Here is a 17,545-nt window from a genome sequence, read left to right on the forward strand (position 1 = left end):
AGGGTAAAACCCTAGGTATCATTTTAATCCTTACAGTACTTTGTGCAAAACATGCATATTTATTAAGTTTAAATCCAGTTTTCTGGATTATGCGGGTTTAAGGGTTAATCAATCATAACTCACCACTGAAACAAGCTACAAAAATGGGGTTTGGCTCAGTCTGTTTACTATGACTGGCACATTGATCTAGGTATAGTGTTTTCCCTGTACATCTCTATGTGGATAAAGAATCATTCCAACAATGAAATGACGATGGCAAATTTAGAATCTGGTGGCGTATTGGTTTTATCGATCCGAGCTTTGTTTCAGTACAGTGATTAAACATGTGTAATTTTTTATGTAGCACACGCATTTTTACCCAGTAGATTTCAATACCTTTTATAGTAAAATTTTGCAAAAACAGCTGGTTTTCACTCAATGGGTCACATTTGTTTCATTGCATGTTCAATATGCATTGTGCAATTGACCAGCTAAAATTGGTAGTACAGCTGTAGGTATAAGTCTTTTTACTTTGTTGTATATCAAGACACACAGTAGCATGTTATGTCTCATTTCGTAAAGCATCATGGTACTACATATGTGTGAAAATTGCATCATTGCTTCTTCCTGTCAATAAAATGCGGTGTGGCATGCTTGCTTATGAGGAAATACTCTCCACCTTCAGTAGCTTACATGCTAAAATTTAGCACAATCCCTCTAGGTACAACATATAAACTTTCAAACATCAATTTAGTTTCTCTCTTATTAATTTCTTTTATCTTTATTAATAAACTTACAAAAGTTGCAATAAAATACCAAACGCGTTTTGTGATTTCATTGAAATTAGGAACACTTAAGTCATAGGCGTAGCAACCGGGGGGGGAATGTTCTGATTGTAGATTTTTAAACAATCAAGATACTCTAATAGAGCACTCAGTTATTCTAATAAAGCAGTTACAGTATTCAGAGAAGTGTAGCAAACTATGAAGTTGTGAATAAGGATTTTTGTGTGCTTTATCAGTGATATATACAATCTATATTATTTTGAAGGGCTTAGTAGCTAGGTGTTGACCTTTTTTTTTTTTTTTTGCTCTTCAACACCAAACTGGAGCCCCCCTATCTAAAAATATCTTGCTACGCCTATAACTTAAGTAGGGTTGAAATGAAAATCTTGGTACCAATTTTGGTTAGAATATGAAACAAAATTACAGAGTTATTAACAATTATTCATGAAAATGACACCAGTATGTTGTCATGCCTACAGGAAGATACAGCCCGAAAACCAACAATAGGTAGTGAATACTTGATTGAGTTAAAAAAAATTAGTTGCCATGCCTATCAGGCAAACTGCTTAAAGGAATGATACAATAGCCAATATATAGATGGGTTAATCATAGAAAAGTGGGTTGGACAAATGGATTTAAACCACTGAATGATAATGTAACTCAAGACACACATTAATGCATCACATGACCAAGAAATTTGGAACGGCACACTGAGTACACTGACTGGAAGAAAAAAGAACACTTGCATACCTGTATATAGCCTCATGGTACCTCCTCCAAAGCACATTATTTTTTGCATTATAGCTCTCCTCCAGGTGGAGTAGGCCACATGGCAAGTTTGCTTTGCTTGCATTTACTAGTATAAGTTTATAATTTCATGGATCTACAATACCAATGGAAATTCTAGAACATTTAATGTTTGTTCTATTAGAATTCCTTTAAAATATGCTTTTTTAGAGTATTGAAATAATATTATCAAAAAGTCAACACAATTATATTAACTTCTGTCTTCAATAATATTATCATTGTGTCTGTAGGTACAGTTAGCATTAACATGATTGCACCTTTGATTTCACAACTTTTTCACCAAGGTTATTAAAAGTAGGGCTGGGACGAATATTGAAATTTACCTTCGAATATTTGCTAAGAAATGTTCGAATATTCGAAGCTTCAGTGTTAGCTTTCAAGTTACAGGTTTTCTTGTATTTATGCACATCCTTCTTAAGTTTTACCTTTCTAAACCTATTTAATAAGTTTGCAAGCATTTGGAAAGTGCATAGTAGTAGTACTAAATGACGCAATCGATCAATTGCAAATGGGCATGTCTGCTACTGCAATCATGCACAGGTAAACACCAACTAATGGCTAAAAGCAGGGGCGGATACAGGGGGGTCAAAGGGGGCTCTTGACCCCCCCTCCAAAAATTTTTAGCATACCAAGATCGAGATACTCTAATAGAGCAGTCACTCTAATAAAGCACTCACAGTATTAGAACAGTGTGTAGTGAGCTATTTAAGGATTTTTATGTACTTTATCAGCTATAAATGCGTGGTTGGTGAGGTGGGAAGCTATTGTCAGCTGGCTGTGACCTTTTTTTTTTTTTTTGGTCTCACCTTATCAAACCAGAGACAATGTAGTGCCTCAGTTCATTTTTGACCCCCCTTTTCTATAAGTCTGGATCTGCCCCTGGCTAAAAGTACATTTTCCATCCCTCCCTAGTCTTGTACCCAGACCGCCTTTCCCCTTTTGTATTTGGGTGGGGTTTTCCCCCACCAAAATACAAAAGGGAAAAAAGCAGTCTGGATATGAGACTAATCCCTCCCTTTATGGAGGAGCCATGCTTCCTATGATTAAAATACTAAGCCTTGTCAGTCCATAATCAATTATATAGCATACACATACTACCATTTACCAAAAATAATTTGCCAAAAGTCTAAGCAGCTGTCAAACTGTCACCCCGGCAGCACCTTCATGTGTACTAAGTGCCTCTAAAAGTACTTATCGTGTTGCTGGTGTTTAAGACATTCTAGCCTTTAAAACAACTTTTTATGACTTCACAAAGGCCTATAGTATAATAAAATAGGAAGTAAGAAGTGATTATTTTCTGCTTCAAAAATACAAGAGAGTTTGCTCCTACAACTTAGCCTGTTTGTGCCTCTCCCCTTGCTAGCTCTTGGATTTGCCCTCATACAGGGTGAATTGTTTGTGGAAGAACACTCTATAGCTAGCTACGTCTCTGTAGAAAGATCAGCTCCATACATAACAAGTCACCCTACATAGAGTATACGTACATGTCAAACTACAAGGTGATTTGTTTGTTGTTGAACTCTCTACCAGGTACCTGTTATGTAACCAAACTTTCTACAAGCTGACTTACAACCTATCTGAATTCTCTACAGGGTGACCTGTTTGTAGTTGAGCTTTCTACATGTTACTAAGCTAAACTCTCTCCAGGGTGATTTGTTTGTAGCTCACTTTTCTCCAAGATGACTCGTAACACAACTGAACTCTCTACAGAAAGACTTGTAACTAGTGCTGGGCGGTATTGAAAAATAGCAAACGGTATACGTTCCATAAAAAGTATCATGGTATTACTAAATATCACGGTATTAATGTAAAAGCCATTGGTATTAAAGTAACTGCTCAACAAAAACACCAAATACCCATGGTAGCTCAGCAAACCTCAGGTAGACAGGTCACCCTCTAGAAACTTTATCTGTACAAAAAAGTCACCCTCTAGCATGTTCAACTATGTTACAAGTAGAGCTAAGCGATATACCGGTATTGTTAGCAATCTGTGATATTTGTCATACTGGTTTTGATACCGCCTGTTTATTTTTTAATACTGCCATACCGTCTGGGCACTATGGCCTCCCTGTGGGCTTGTTTCATCCCATATTTAGAAGGTAACCAGACATGTGACAATGTTTGTAGGCAGGTGCTGGTGTAGACAGCTAACCAAACTATGTAAACAAGTTTGTTTGTGGTAATTTGTTGGGGGGGAGGGCATTTATCCCAAATGCCTCATGCTGGATCCGCCATTGCTGTACAGAGTTCAGCTACAACCAAGTCACCCTGTAGAGAGTTCATCCTCAAATAAGTCACCCTGTGGGTAAAAGTGTAGCCTAAAGCCAGCCTATGGCCAGCTTTGATGTGAAGTGATATCGATACCAAAACAGCCTAGCTACAAAAAATGGTACAGCCCCCAAAAGCGCCAGGGTTATAAAGATGTAAAATCCAAGGTGGTGGCTAACAAAATTAATTGTGGTGATGGTTGGTTAATGGTAATAATTTTAATAATAGAATTTGAGATGGATTTGGTGCCAACATGGAGAAGGCAATGCAAATTCACTTCACCTGAATTGTCAATTGTCATTAATTTACAATTACAGCCATTACGTACCTTGAATTTCACATAATTTCCATTAGGGATTGCATCTTTTTTTACAGCTGGCTGTTTGGTATAGATATAGTACTAGCATTACACATACCAGGCCACTTATATTGAGTGGTTTATTAATAGCTATATACCTATATAGGCAAAAAGAAGACTTGCCACTTGCAACATTTCTGACATAGACAAACGTGACCAGCTCAGTGAAAGCTGGCCGTTTTCACAAAATTCAATTTTACTATAGAAACATATCCAGCTACACAAAGCAAAGCAAAAATCAATAAAACCTAGAGCAGAACCCAACTCCCCAAATTAAGGACAACTCTACATATCAAGGACAATTATTTTGGTCCCAACAGGTCCAACTAATACACTATTTACATTTGAAAGAGAAAAACTTCTATATTGCAGTAAACATTGACAAAAATTCTTGGTCCAGGGGCGTACCGAGGGGTGTTTCCAGGGGTTTCAGGAAACCCCTTTGGATTTTACATACTAGTTACTTGAAACATTAAGAAATTGAAACTTCAAGTTTCCAGAATCTATCATGGAACAGGACACATTTTAAACTTTTATCTTAGTTACATAATAGTGTCTAACATGATAGCAACACTTATAGCATTGTTCTGAATTATGATTTTGGTGAAAAGATTGAGATACTCCAATAAAGCAGTCGGGCAATACTCTAATATAACAGTCACTTAGCTGTAGTGGAACCCATTTTCAAATTCCTGCATATGCCCCTTATTCTCAGTCCCAAAATGTCCGTAACAGGGGGTTCCACTGTATGCACCACCAGATTTGCCTGTTCATGGGAAGTAAGAAAATCTTTGTTTCATGTTTGTGCAGTATACGGAAGGTATATATATATCACATTCACACCTCAGATCAAAGGTGCCACCTGGGCTTCATTCGCAATGTGACGACTTTGCCCAAGCTACATCTGAATGTAGCCCAGGACAGCGGTTATATACAGTACAGATATGGCCAAAACAGATTGTGGAGATCAATTAATACTCATGCCGTTTGTATACACAACTTGGATTTAGCCAAGAAAACTACTCAGATGGAAAGCATTTTGACACTGTATGTTTGCTAAAATAGTCCTATATACATTGAAGGCACACAATTTACATAATATCTATTAACTCACAGTTTGCAGTAAACTCTCGTCTACCTTCAGGGTTGTGCCTAACAACTTCTCCACCACCAGTTAGTCTATCCACTTCACTTGATGCTGTAAGTTTGCCATGATAATGTTATACACAACAGTACAGTAGCAAGAGTTTCATACAGTATGATAGTAGGGGTCATGAAGATTTGTACATTATTACATGAACGGCCTTTATTTTCATCAATAATAATGATGGCTTTCTTCTCTTTAGCTCCAGAATGAATTGGGTCCATTTGCTGTGCAGCTACATTAAATTTTTAAAGGTTGCTAAATAACAGATTAATTTGCATAATACCATGATGTTATGTTACTTATATCCACACAAAAACAGCCAAGCTGTGAAAAAGTGGTGCGGCCTTAAAAAGCCTGAGTGAAAAAAGTTGTGAAATCAAAGGTGGCGGCCTGGAAATGGCTGCAATGATGTTAATGCTAATAAATTTTAACAATTAATGCACAGCCATTATTAAATTTTTTAGCACTAACATCATTGCAGCCATTTCTTGGCCGCCACCTTTGATTTCACAACTTTTTTCACCCAGGCTTTTTAAGGCCGCACCACTTTTTCACAGCTTGGCTGTTTTTGTGTGGATTTCACTTCTTTTTGTACTTTATAAGGCCCCAAAACCAGCCTATGGCTGACTTTGAGGTTTGTCTTTACTCACATTTCTTCTATTCTATGTAGATACAATGATGATTATTGAAGACAGACTTATAAATGTATTTCATTGTATGATTTAATTCAATATTTGATAATATTATTGTAATACTCTAATAGAGTGCACATTTTTTTGAGGACTTCCAACAGAATATACATAGAATGTTCTAGAACAATCTAGTACTTTACAAACGTTTGATTATAAGCAGATTTCAACTAGAAATTTCATTTATAAAGCAGAAATTAAGTGAGGTGATCAGCCAAGGTAGCAGTGGTTCAGTGGTTAAGGATGCAGGCGTTAGGTATGGAGGTCCCTGGTTCGAACTCTGGTAAATTTTTTTTCAACATTTTTTGCACACCTTTTTAACCCTGCGGTGACTGCTCTATTAGAGTATCTTGATCCTGCAATTTTACACTTGCTTGGTTTTTGCTTTATAACTTTGTCGCTGTAACTCTATTGTTATTCAAACTATCAAAAGGCACTGCTACAATGATCAGCCTATCTACACACCAATTGTCAAGTTATTTCTATACTTGGTTTACCTTGTAGCCGTGACAGAAGTTTGATCTTTTTTACGTGAATAAATGCTCATAACTCCTTGAATATTCCTCAGATTCACAACAAACGTGGTACGTGAATCCACCGTTACACGCTCTTCATCTGTGCCAATGATCAAGGCAATCGAGTTGCACGTTTGCATTTTATAGCAATTTTTGCAAAGTGTGCGAAAAGAAGTCAAAGCCCCCGTAGCCCCCGTAGCTCCGTATGGCATAAGAAGAAAAAAACGAAGAAATTAAAATGAAATTTTGAATGCCCATATCTCGCAAATGACTGTTGTAAATTTAATCAAATTTGTTGTGTGGCGTACCCTACCTGGGGGACAGCTATAATGCAAAAATGAAGTGCTTTGGAGAAGGAGCCATGAAGCTATGCACGCATGAAAAGGCTGTTTTCTTTCTTCCTGTAAATATACTCACGATGTGGTCGCCGGCTTTCTTGGCCGCATGACACACTACCGTGTGTCTTGATACTACAGTTTGCCATGGTATATCATGTTTTACAGTAATTGCTTCAGTTTAATTAAAACAAGACTCAAATTGAATACCATATTCCAGGGGCGGATCCAGGGGGGGGTTCCAAGGGTTCCATGGAACCCCCCTTTTGAAAGAGCCTCTCTTACTCGAGATACTCTAATAGAGCAGTCAAATCGATATACTCTAATAGTGCAGTCACAGTAGTCTTTTGAGGAGCAGTGTAGCAAGTTATTTATCTAGATATAAATAAGGAAATATAGTTGGTAAGGGTATCTATGGTGAGGGTATCTATGGTGAGGGCAGCTGTTGTCAGCAGGTGATGACCTTTTTTTTTTTCTTCTTTTTTTTTTGGTCTTCAACTTACAGCTAGGCTGAAGTTGCAATTCCAAAAATGGAACCCTTCTTTTAATAGTCTGGATCCGCCCCTGTATTCCCCTTTACATGGAGGTTAGAAGTGAGTTGCATGTGTTTAATTACATAAAAACAAAATCATTGCCTCCTTAGCCTGAATAGATTTTTGTGTGTAAGCATGGATGGCTTACACAGTACGTAGAGAGATCAGATATAGAATCAAGTAACTCTGTAGAGAGTTCAGCTAGAAACATGTCACTTTGTAGAGAGTGCACCTAGAAGAAAACTATCTTGTTGAAAGTTCAGCTATCTTGCAATTCTCTCTGTTAAGTTATGAGTCACTCTGTAGTGAGTTCAACTACAAACTATTCACCATGTAGTCAAAGAGTACAGCTACATTGCGAGTTTCCCTGTAGAAATTTCAGCTACATACACATTTTCCTGTAGAGTATTCAGCTGCAAAAATTCAGCCTGTATTGAGTTAATGATTAATCAACACAATTGTAATAATTACTGAATAACATTGTTAAATGCATATATACATGTATAGCTAAATAAACAATTAAAAATTTCTCTGTCATATCCATAGTTAATACTCATTCCTATACAATAGAAAAAGGCAAGTTAAAAGTAATACCCAAAGCTGGCTATAGGCTGGCTTTAGATATGAAATACAAAAAGAAGTGATATCTTATCAAAAAACAGCCAAGCTGTAAAAAAGGGTGTGGCCTCCAAAAAAGTCAGGGTGAAAAAGATGTGGAATTTAATGTGGTGGCCAAGAAATAGCTGTGATGGTAGGTTAATGGCAATAAAGCTAATAATGACAATTCAGGTGAATTTCATGCCGAATCCTAGTGAAACTTGGAGGAGGCAATGCAAATTCACCTGAATTGTTGTTATAAAATTTTTTCCATTAACCTACTACCATCACAGCCATTTCTTGGACGCCACCTTGGATTTCACATCTTTTTTCACCCTGACTTTTTAAGAGGCCGCACCCTTTTTTTACAGCTTGGCTGATTTTGATTAGATAGAGATATCATGTAAATTCTGCTTAGTGTGCACCTACTTTCTAGAGTATGTCAAGCCTCTTTCGTGTTCTACTAAACAATTTGAGGACTTTACCAAGGACCCAAGTCGGTAAGCTTTTTTGTAGAATCATTATTTCGCATTATCTGTAGTGTGGGTTTGTCCATGGTCAGCATCATATCTGGTCTTCAGATATACTGTTGTGGCACCATAAGCACTATAAATCAACCAATCAATCAATAATCAATCTATTAAATTATTGGTGCAATCGTAGTCAACTCAAGCTGGATTTTTAAACTGTTTTATACTTCTGATCTTCACACTGTTGATGCGATACCAAAGGCACTGACAATGACTTGCTAATTTCCTTGTCGACTCATGACATTATCTGCACTATCACTGCAATCCAAGTCTTTATTGAGCAAGGAAGCAGCAATAAGGTGCATGCTTTGATTGCTCCAACTTTTAACAAAAACATGTTCAATCTTCTGCACTTATTTTAAGATTGTGTGATGACTTTAAAATGACACATAATCCAATCCCACAAAGACTCCACCTTTTTACCCATATAAAAAACCTAAGTCAGTTAGAGGCCATGCCCTCAGATTATTGTGCTTCAAAATTTCATCAGTTCTTAAATTTAAAATCCACAAAGATTTTCATGCCATATAGATCTCTAACCTACAATTTTTGAAAGACAAAATCTGAGGACATGGTCTCTAACCAATTAAAGTGTTTTATATGGGTTTAAAGGTGGAGTCTTTGTGGGATTAGATTATGTGTCATTTTAACTCTTCACACAATCTAAGTGCAGAAGACTGAACATGTTTTGTTGAAGAGCTGGAGTAATCAAAGCATGCACCTTATTGCTGCTTCTTTGCTCAAGACAGACTTCAATTGCAGTGATAGTGCAGATAATGTCATGAGTCAACAAGGAAATTAACAAGTTGTTGTCAGTGCCTATGGCATCAACAGTGTAAAGAACAGGAAGTTTATAGATCCAGCTTTAGTTGACTACAATTGCACCAATTAGATTGATTATTGATTGATTGATTGATTTATAGTCACACGTTATTTCTTATGGTGCCACAACAGTATATCTGAAGACCAGGCATGATGTCGAGCATGGACAAACCCACATTACAGATAACACAAAATAACCATTCTACAAAAAAGCTTGCCCACTTAGGTCCTTGGAATGCATCCTCCAACTTAAAACAACCCTCTGGTGGTTGTTTACAATGAGTATAGGTCCACTAGTAAGTATCAAGTGAAAAGGAAATAGTATGTGTATTGGGGAAACAACTGAAATTTGCCTTTTGTTCATCTTCATATTATTCTTCTTCTTTTGCTTCACTCATGTACAGCAAAAGTTATCCACTTTTTCGAGCTAAAAACTATATAGCCATGCTTACTGAGTCCTTCCGTGTGTCCATGGCCTATTAATATGCCCCTATTCCACAGATCACGAACCACCCTACACCTCGAAATTTTTCCAAGTCCTCTTCGCCATTACACTATTGGCACAGTTCCATATGTTAAAGAAGTCGTATAGCAATAAAATTACAGGATTCCATTTTGTGAGCTTTGTTATAGTGTTTAATCTAGGCTGAAGCTCGGGCTGAAACAGTACTCAAGGCTGTAACAGCACTTCTTACACTTAGAAGATTGTGCATAGCGCCTCTGCCATGGTGAGTATACTTCTTCCTGTAAGTGCATGATCACGATTTGCTATATGAGCAACCATACAAGCGCTCTCTCACAGACATAACAAAAGTGATACAGTGGAACCTCTTTTAACAAACTCCCCGGATTAAGGACACAATAGAAAAACCTCCATAATAAGGACAAAATATTTGGTCCCAACAGGTCTGGTAAATATACTTTTTATCTCTGAAAGAGGAAAACCTCTATAAAAATGGCCAAAAATTCTGGGTCCCAAAATGTGCGAGGTTCCACTGTAGCGCTGATACCAGAGATTATCAATGTAGTTTCCACGCAAAGCCTCTAGTTCAGGAGAATCAGTTAGTCTTGTTAATTAAAATTAAAACTATTTGTGAGTGCCTTAATTGTCTGACCACATTGTGTAAACAACATGGCTTCATGCTGCTGATAACCCATGTTGACTGAATGATGTGTGTGCATTCAGATTGGCTAATCTACAGGCTAACTGTATATGGATATGGTGCGGTGTGTGAAGCATTTTCTTTGTGGATGCCACATATTGTTTGTGGGAAGCCACTTGCATTCATACATGTCCACAACATAAATTTCTTCACTGTGGTGCACCAAATGAATACAATACTCACATGAACAATGAACTCTAGCTGCACAAACTACATTACGTAGTAATATAATATCATTTGTACTACTGTGCACCGGTAAGCCAATGTTGTAGTCGATGCACCCATGGAAAATCTGCATATGATTCTTCTTATTGTGTATGGTCTTGATAAATGCACAACCATTGACTATTTTAACTTATAATTATATGCTTGTCAGAGTTCCATGTCTTGTGAGAGGTAGTTAGCTCAGTATAATACCATCTGGTGTGTATTCATGAACACTGCAGGATGCTAATGTGATGGCAATGACTAAGAAACTAGAGTCCTGACACATGTAGTAAGACAAGTTAGACAACAACTGCTCAATACTAGGAATGTGTGTAATGTATAGTCTCATCTACAGCCAAGAGCAGTAAATACTCTAATAATGCAGTCAAGTGTGTCTGATAACAACAAAGCTTACACTGAACTTGACAGCCACTAATTGTAAATTGCTCTATGTGTTTACAACAATTTTCATTATCAATAAAACAAATCCATTACTGATTAATAAAAAGTACACAAACTAGATGAATAAAAAATTGGAAATTTTAAAATGGGAATAGGGACTGAAAAAAGCCACCAAACAAGAAGGGATCGCTGGGGTGGTAATCAAATCCCTATTTTGACCCATTTCAAAATAACTGGAGCATGTACATGTCGACTAAACAATTATGACAGAGAGTCAAAATAGGGGTTTGTAGTTTACATTACCACCCCAGCGATCCCTTCTTGTTTTGTGGCTTTTTTTAGCAATCCCTATTCCCATTTTAAAATTCCAATTTATTATTCATGTAGTTGTTTAGTAGAAGACGAAAGAGGTTTAACACACCCTAGAAAGTAGGTGCACACTAAGCAGAATTTCCGTGCTATCTAGAAACTTCACTAGGTTTGTATGGCCAGCCAGCCTGGAAACTCTAGACCATAAATTTACACATACCTCTTTGCTATGATTCCCTTTGGCTCCTCTAGCTCTCCGTTTATGCTTGGGGCAGTGATCAATCTCCACTTGTCCGAGTTTGACACTCCAGTTGCACTGGATATGAGAGAAAATGTTTATGTTGAAAATGTTCTATCAGGATGCAACACTGAAGATGAGCTCCTAGCGTAGTACACCCAATCCCAAGAGATCATGAGCCTAGCCAAGTTTAATCTCAGGTAATGGTCAGCAAACAGCTGCCGACTCAAGGAAGTTACCATGGAAGACAAAATCAGTGACTCCAGCATAACAGTGGGACTTCTGGGTCTGCAATGAAACACATCACCTGACATCCTTTCTCTTGCAACAAGACAATTTCCACCAATCAACACCTTTGTTATCAAATGAGATGTACTACAGGCATCACAGATTTTTGACCCACTAGGATGGTAACATTAGTAACAATCAAGGCCAAAATTCTGCTCCAGGAAATCTGGCAAACAAAGTTAACTTGGGATGAACCCCTTCCCACCGTGATCAAGGACAAGTGGATTGCCATACTTGCTGATCTACAAGAGATACCATAACTGATGATACCAAGAGCCTACTTCCCATCTAGCCAATCGAGTATGCAGATCTATAGCATATTTGTGTTTGCAGATGCCAGCACTAGGGCATATGGAGCTGTAGTGTACCTTAACAGAGATAATCATATTTGTCTTGCCATGCCTAAGACCCGTGTGGCTCCTATCAAGGCTACTTTCTTACCAAGATTAGAACTCATGGCAGCTGTTACTGCCACCAGATTAGCAAAGTTTGTTTATTCGGCAGTTCCTCACATACAGCAAGTACACTTTTGGACAGACAACCAGATTGTACTACATTGAATACACAAAAGCACAAATTCAAAACCATTTGTTGACCACCGTGTTCATGAGATTTGTGAAACCTTTTCTGCAGTTACCTGGTCATTCACACCATTGGCTGACAACCCAGCCTATCTGCTTACAAGAGGAATATCAACCAACCAAATAAGACAGTCTCATCTGTGGACATAAGGCCCACACTGGCTGTTCACTAAACCAGATTGGCCCACATAGTCACCCACAAGTGTACTCCATTTCGAGGTGGAAGAATATGTTGAACCTGAAGCTACTCGCACAACAGAGCTTACAGCTAGACAACCACACAGGTACATTATCTGTTATTGATGAATCACGATACAGTAGTTTTCATCACATGCTAGCTGTCACTGCTTTTGTTTTTAGATGGCTTCACAATCTATGCAAACAGCTAACCAAAATATCCAGCCTCTTAACAAGCATTGAATTGGCTAATTCATGTAGACATCTAGTGAAGGGCATACAGAATTCAGTTTACCAAGAGGAGCTTGCTTACTTACTCAAAAGGCAATCTAAATGTCCCCCATTAGTCAGACAGTTATGCCTTTTCCTTGATGACAAACAGTTGATTCATTGTGGAGGACGGATTCACAATGCCCCAACCACAGAGCTGAGTGAATTCCCCTTCCTCCTACCCCCCAATTGCCGGTTTAGTGATATGATAGTCATAGACACCCATGATAAACTCCATCATGGAGGAGTGAGCATCACTGTGACAGCTCTACGCCAAGTCTATTGGTATCCCTCCATCCGACAATATGTCAGGAAAGTATTGAGGCAATGTGTTGTTTGTAACAAGTTGATGGGGAAACGCTATAGAGCTCTAGACCCCCCTCCACTGCCTAAGGTACACGTTACAGAATCTCCACCATTTACAGTAACAGGCGTAGATTTCACAGGAGCCCTGTTGGGGACAAGAGAAAAAGGTGTACATCTACTTTTCACATGTGCTGCCACAAGAGCAGTGCATCTCGAAGTTGTTGGTGACCTGACTGTAGAGACCTTCCTGTTAGCCTTTTGAAGATTTTCTTCACGGAAATCCCTACTACGCAAGATAATATCAGACAACGTGTCCACCTACCTTGCTGCCACAGAGAATTTACAAATATTGTTCAAATTAGAGTCACTGAAAGGAGCATTAGAAGTTCAGAATGTAACAGGGATTTTATCCTCAAGCGTGCCACCTGATACGGAGGCTTCTGGTAGTGCATGGTAGGACTTATCATGTAAGCAGTAATTGGAAGAACCTTTGTTACGCAGGAACAGCTTGAGACCATTATTGTAGAAATTGAAGTCATGTTGAATGACAGACCACTGACCTATGTATCCTCTGACTTTTGCTGATTCAGAATCACTTAATACTCCTTCTCATCTGCATGAGAATACACCCTGTTCCTCACCCCATAGACAACCCAGAAGAGTTAGACGATCCAGACTACCTTGATGCCGACAACATGAGGAAGAGAGTAGACAAGCAAGCACATCTTACTGAACAATATTGGACATGTTGGAAATGTGAATATTAACTTCCTTGAGAGAGTTCAACAAGATTTGGGACACAACAAGCAAGCTATCAGACTAAGGAATGTTGTAATTGTACATACGTACATGACGACAAGCCAAGAATGCAATGGAGATTAGCCATTGTAAAGAAACTCATTAAGGAAGAGGACAATTTAGTTCGTGCAGCTCATATTAGAATGGGTATGTATAAAACAACTCATCCTATTGTCAAGCTCTATCGGTTAGAACTTTCAAGTGAAGATGATGCCTCTCAAGCAATTCCTGATAACACCTCAGATGAATCTACTCAACATCTGAAGGACCCTCAAGCACTGTTGAACAACACTACTTCCTCCCGAACATGTCCATGAAGGAATGCTGCTGCCAAGGCCTTACAGAAGATATCTGAGTGGGAAACAACACTAGGCCAGGCCCCGGAGGATGTAGGAAAGTGACTGTAACATTAATTAGAATATTATCTAAATATAGTGTGATCATACGTACCATTTGTTGCTGTGTGTGTTGTATCATGTCATTATTATCCATGCCAATCACACTCTACCGAGTCATTAGCTACTGGCTTGAACCTCCCATCGTCGTATTGACACTATAATTGGAGGTGCACAAGATCAAGATACTGGAACAGAGCAGTTACCTAACTACTCTAATAGAACATTCAGCAGATACATAATTCCATATGAGCAGAAATTTTGGCATGGAGTTAAAATTGGCAATTGGTGGATACTTACAAAATTGCCAAATTAAAATCTTTCCTTGTTTTTTATTATTAGTGTCTCTATTATATACGTATCTGTCTCAGAAAATCTGACTTGTTTGCACAAGCATGCTCATTGAGAAAATGTAAATTTTAAAAAATTGTAAAATTACACATGCTACAAAGAAAAAAATATGCAAGTTATTATCATGCCATTACTCGGAGAAGGAAGATTCAAACACATTAACACTATAGACCACCTCATTTGCCTGCTCATGGAGAGTTTGAAAATCTTTGTTTTATTTCTGTAGTTCAACTGTATGCATGTCACATGCATTTGTTTACGATGTGGTAAACATAAGCGAGATCATCGTCATTTCTTTAACCTTCATACCCATATGCATAAGTGACTACAGGGCTAACACTATACCTTGGCTAAATTGCTAATCCATGGTGACCATTTTAAGCCAAATTGCAACATTGTAGAGTAATGCAAACTGAAGTTATGGCTGCAAATGTAAGCACCTGTAGTTTATTTTCAGTATAGTCACTCTACAAATCAATTACCTTGCTCTTCCTACTGTCTAGCGCTATAATTCTAAAACTACTCACCACAAAAGCTAAAACTTTGATAATCCATTCCTTGGATACTGCAGATAATGTTGAGAAAATAAATTTAAAAATCGAAAGATGTGTGAACTTTTGCTAAGACCAACACATATTTTAACTGATTGAACAGGCACGAGAAGCAAGGTGGTGTATCTAGATATACACTATATTGGAGGTCGGCCTGTGGCCAATTAAACAATTCTACTATTGTCTGTAATATTGCAGGTTAAGGAATAATTATAAGGTCCTACTCTTTTGCCGAAAGTAGTGAAGCAAAGGTGCACCTTCTAGAATCCATTACACAAAGCAGAGATCATACATAGCTAGCTACTTGCAGGGAAAATGTTCCCAATCACTTCGTTTCCTTTTGCTACACTGGCTATAGATTCTCTGTCCTATGTTAAACATGAAATAGCTAGTCTCTCAAGTACGTAAGCCATCAAGGTAAGCATATATACATTTTTGTTAACAAGAAACCACGTGCCAAACACAAATTATTAAGCAAACACCAAAATTAATATTCTGCTTGCCAAAATTTCTGCTTATACAGTAGCTGGATCTGCTATGGAAATTTATCCATATCTGTCTGCCACTAAAGATGTGTCTGTACATACAATGAAGTGCACTGATCTATTTAAAAGGCCTTCTACTTGTACAGTCATTATGTATGGCAACACTTAATTCAATTATGCCACTGATAATAGTCTCTGATTCAATCTCATATCATTTAAATTTCAAACCTTTCCAGTCTTAATTACATACATTATTATTCTATTATGCCCCTGTTGTTGTACAATTGTGAGAGAGTGTTTGTTGTCTGAACCTACCCAAGCCTTTTCATTAACAAATGCTGCAGACCTATACCTAATCTAAAGGGCAGTATAATTATAGGCAAACTATAAACATGTGTATGTGGAAATGTCAGTATTTTTAGCATTTATTTTTCACAAATTTCCTTCAGGGGGGCATTCCCAGATCTCCTAGTTCCAGCATGTTTCACACCTTCACATGACAGATTAATAACTTAAGTTAGTCCCTCCGTCCTTGTAAATCCTGAATCCACCCCTGATTCAGGCTAAAGCAAGCAATAATTAGCCATTTTATTTTTATGTAAACAAACACATGCAGCTCACTTTTAACCTCCATGAAAGGGGAATATGTGGTATATCAATTAACATTTTTGTTGCTGAAGCCCACCCCTGGGAATAGTGGCAACAGTGGACCACCACTATTTAATTATTGAGGACTCTATTACACATATGTGCTCATATATACACATTTTGCCTAGCTATACACACCACCCTTCCACCGCACCAAGCTCTATCATTGCCTACTTTGTCTTAATGCTAATTACATAACATTTTTCACAAAGCCGGTAGTGTATGTAACAATATACAACAATCAACAAGAACACAATGACACCGTAATAGCAAATGAGATTATATATACATGTGATTATGCATGACATGACATTATAGATTATATAGAGAGTATGAGTTTGGATGAATAACAGCAACTGAAGAAATCATAGGGCAGGCAATAAGCTCTTCCATAATGAACATAGCAATTGTGACTTAGTATTGTCTGGAAAACAAGTGATAGTAGCAAACTGTTAAGACATGTCAAACTATAGGAATTGATGACTAGCAACCAAGCATAGCTTTGTCACAAACATCAATATTGGCAAAGATTGATCGAGTTTTGCAGCTACATAACAAGTATCTAATTCACCTAAATCCCTCCAAATCTCCCCAGTCGCCCAAGCTTGCCTTAGTCCACGAATAATTATGATAGTACACAAACAGTCATTACAGTAATATTATTGTAGCTAATATGTTTAATGCTAGAATAACTACACGTAGCACAAAATGCATGCAATATATGTAGATGACACATACAGATGGTAGAGTAAGCTATCTATTCTCGGCCACCATGTATACTCAGACACTCATTCTCATAAACTGCTGAACAGAGTCATACAAAAATTGGTGTCGATATACTTTGCGTATAGCCTAACTAAACCTCAAAGTGTGAGCCAAAAATCTTGTTTGATTGCTGTGCTAGACCACATCAAAGTCGTTGCTTGAAATCCTATATTCTCGGACAAAATTCAAGTATTGTCAGACACCGGTCAGTAATCCTACATTAAATACTTTAAAGACTTACCACCA

At 37.8% G+C, this 17,545-nt stretch overlaps 1 protein-coding gene across 1 annotated transcript in view; it reads right to left on the reverse strand.

The window, feature by feature from the left end:
- LOC136255239 (uncharacterized) overlaps nucleotides 1–17,545 on the reverse strand; it is an 81,750-nt gene that overhangs the window by 45,046 nt on the left and 19,159 nt on the right. Inside the window, exon 3 of the mRNA XM_066047966.1 lies at nucleotides 5,312–5,395. Within this exon, the coding sequence (XP_065904038.1) occupies nucleotides 5,312–5,395 (84 nt within the window). The remainder of the gene's footprint in view (nucleotides 1–5,311; nucleotides 5,396–17,545) is intronic.

The sequence above is a fragment of the Dysidea avara genome, chromosome 5 (assembly GCF_963678975.1).
Source record: "Dysidea avara chromosome 5, odDysAvar1.4, whole genome shotgun sequence".
Lineage (NCBI taxonomy): Eukaryota > Metazoa > Porifera > Demospongiae > Dictyoceratida > Dysideidae > Dysidea > Dysidea avara.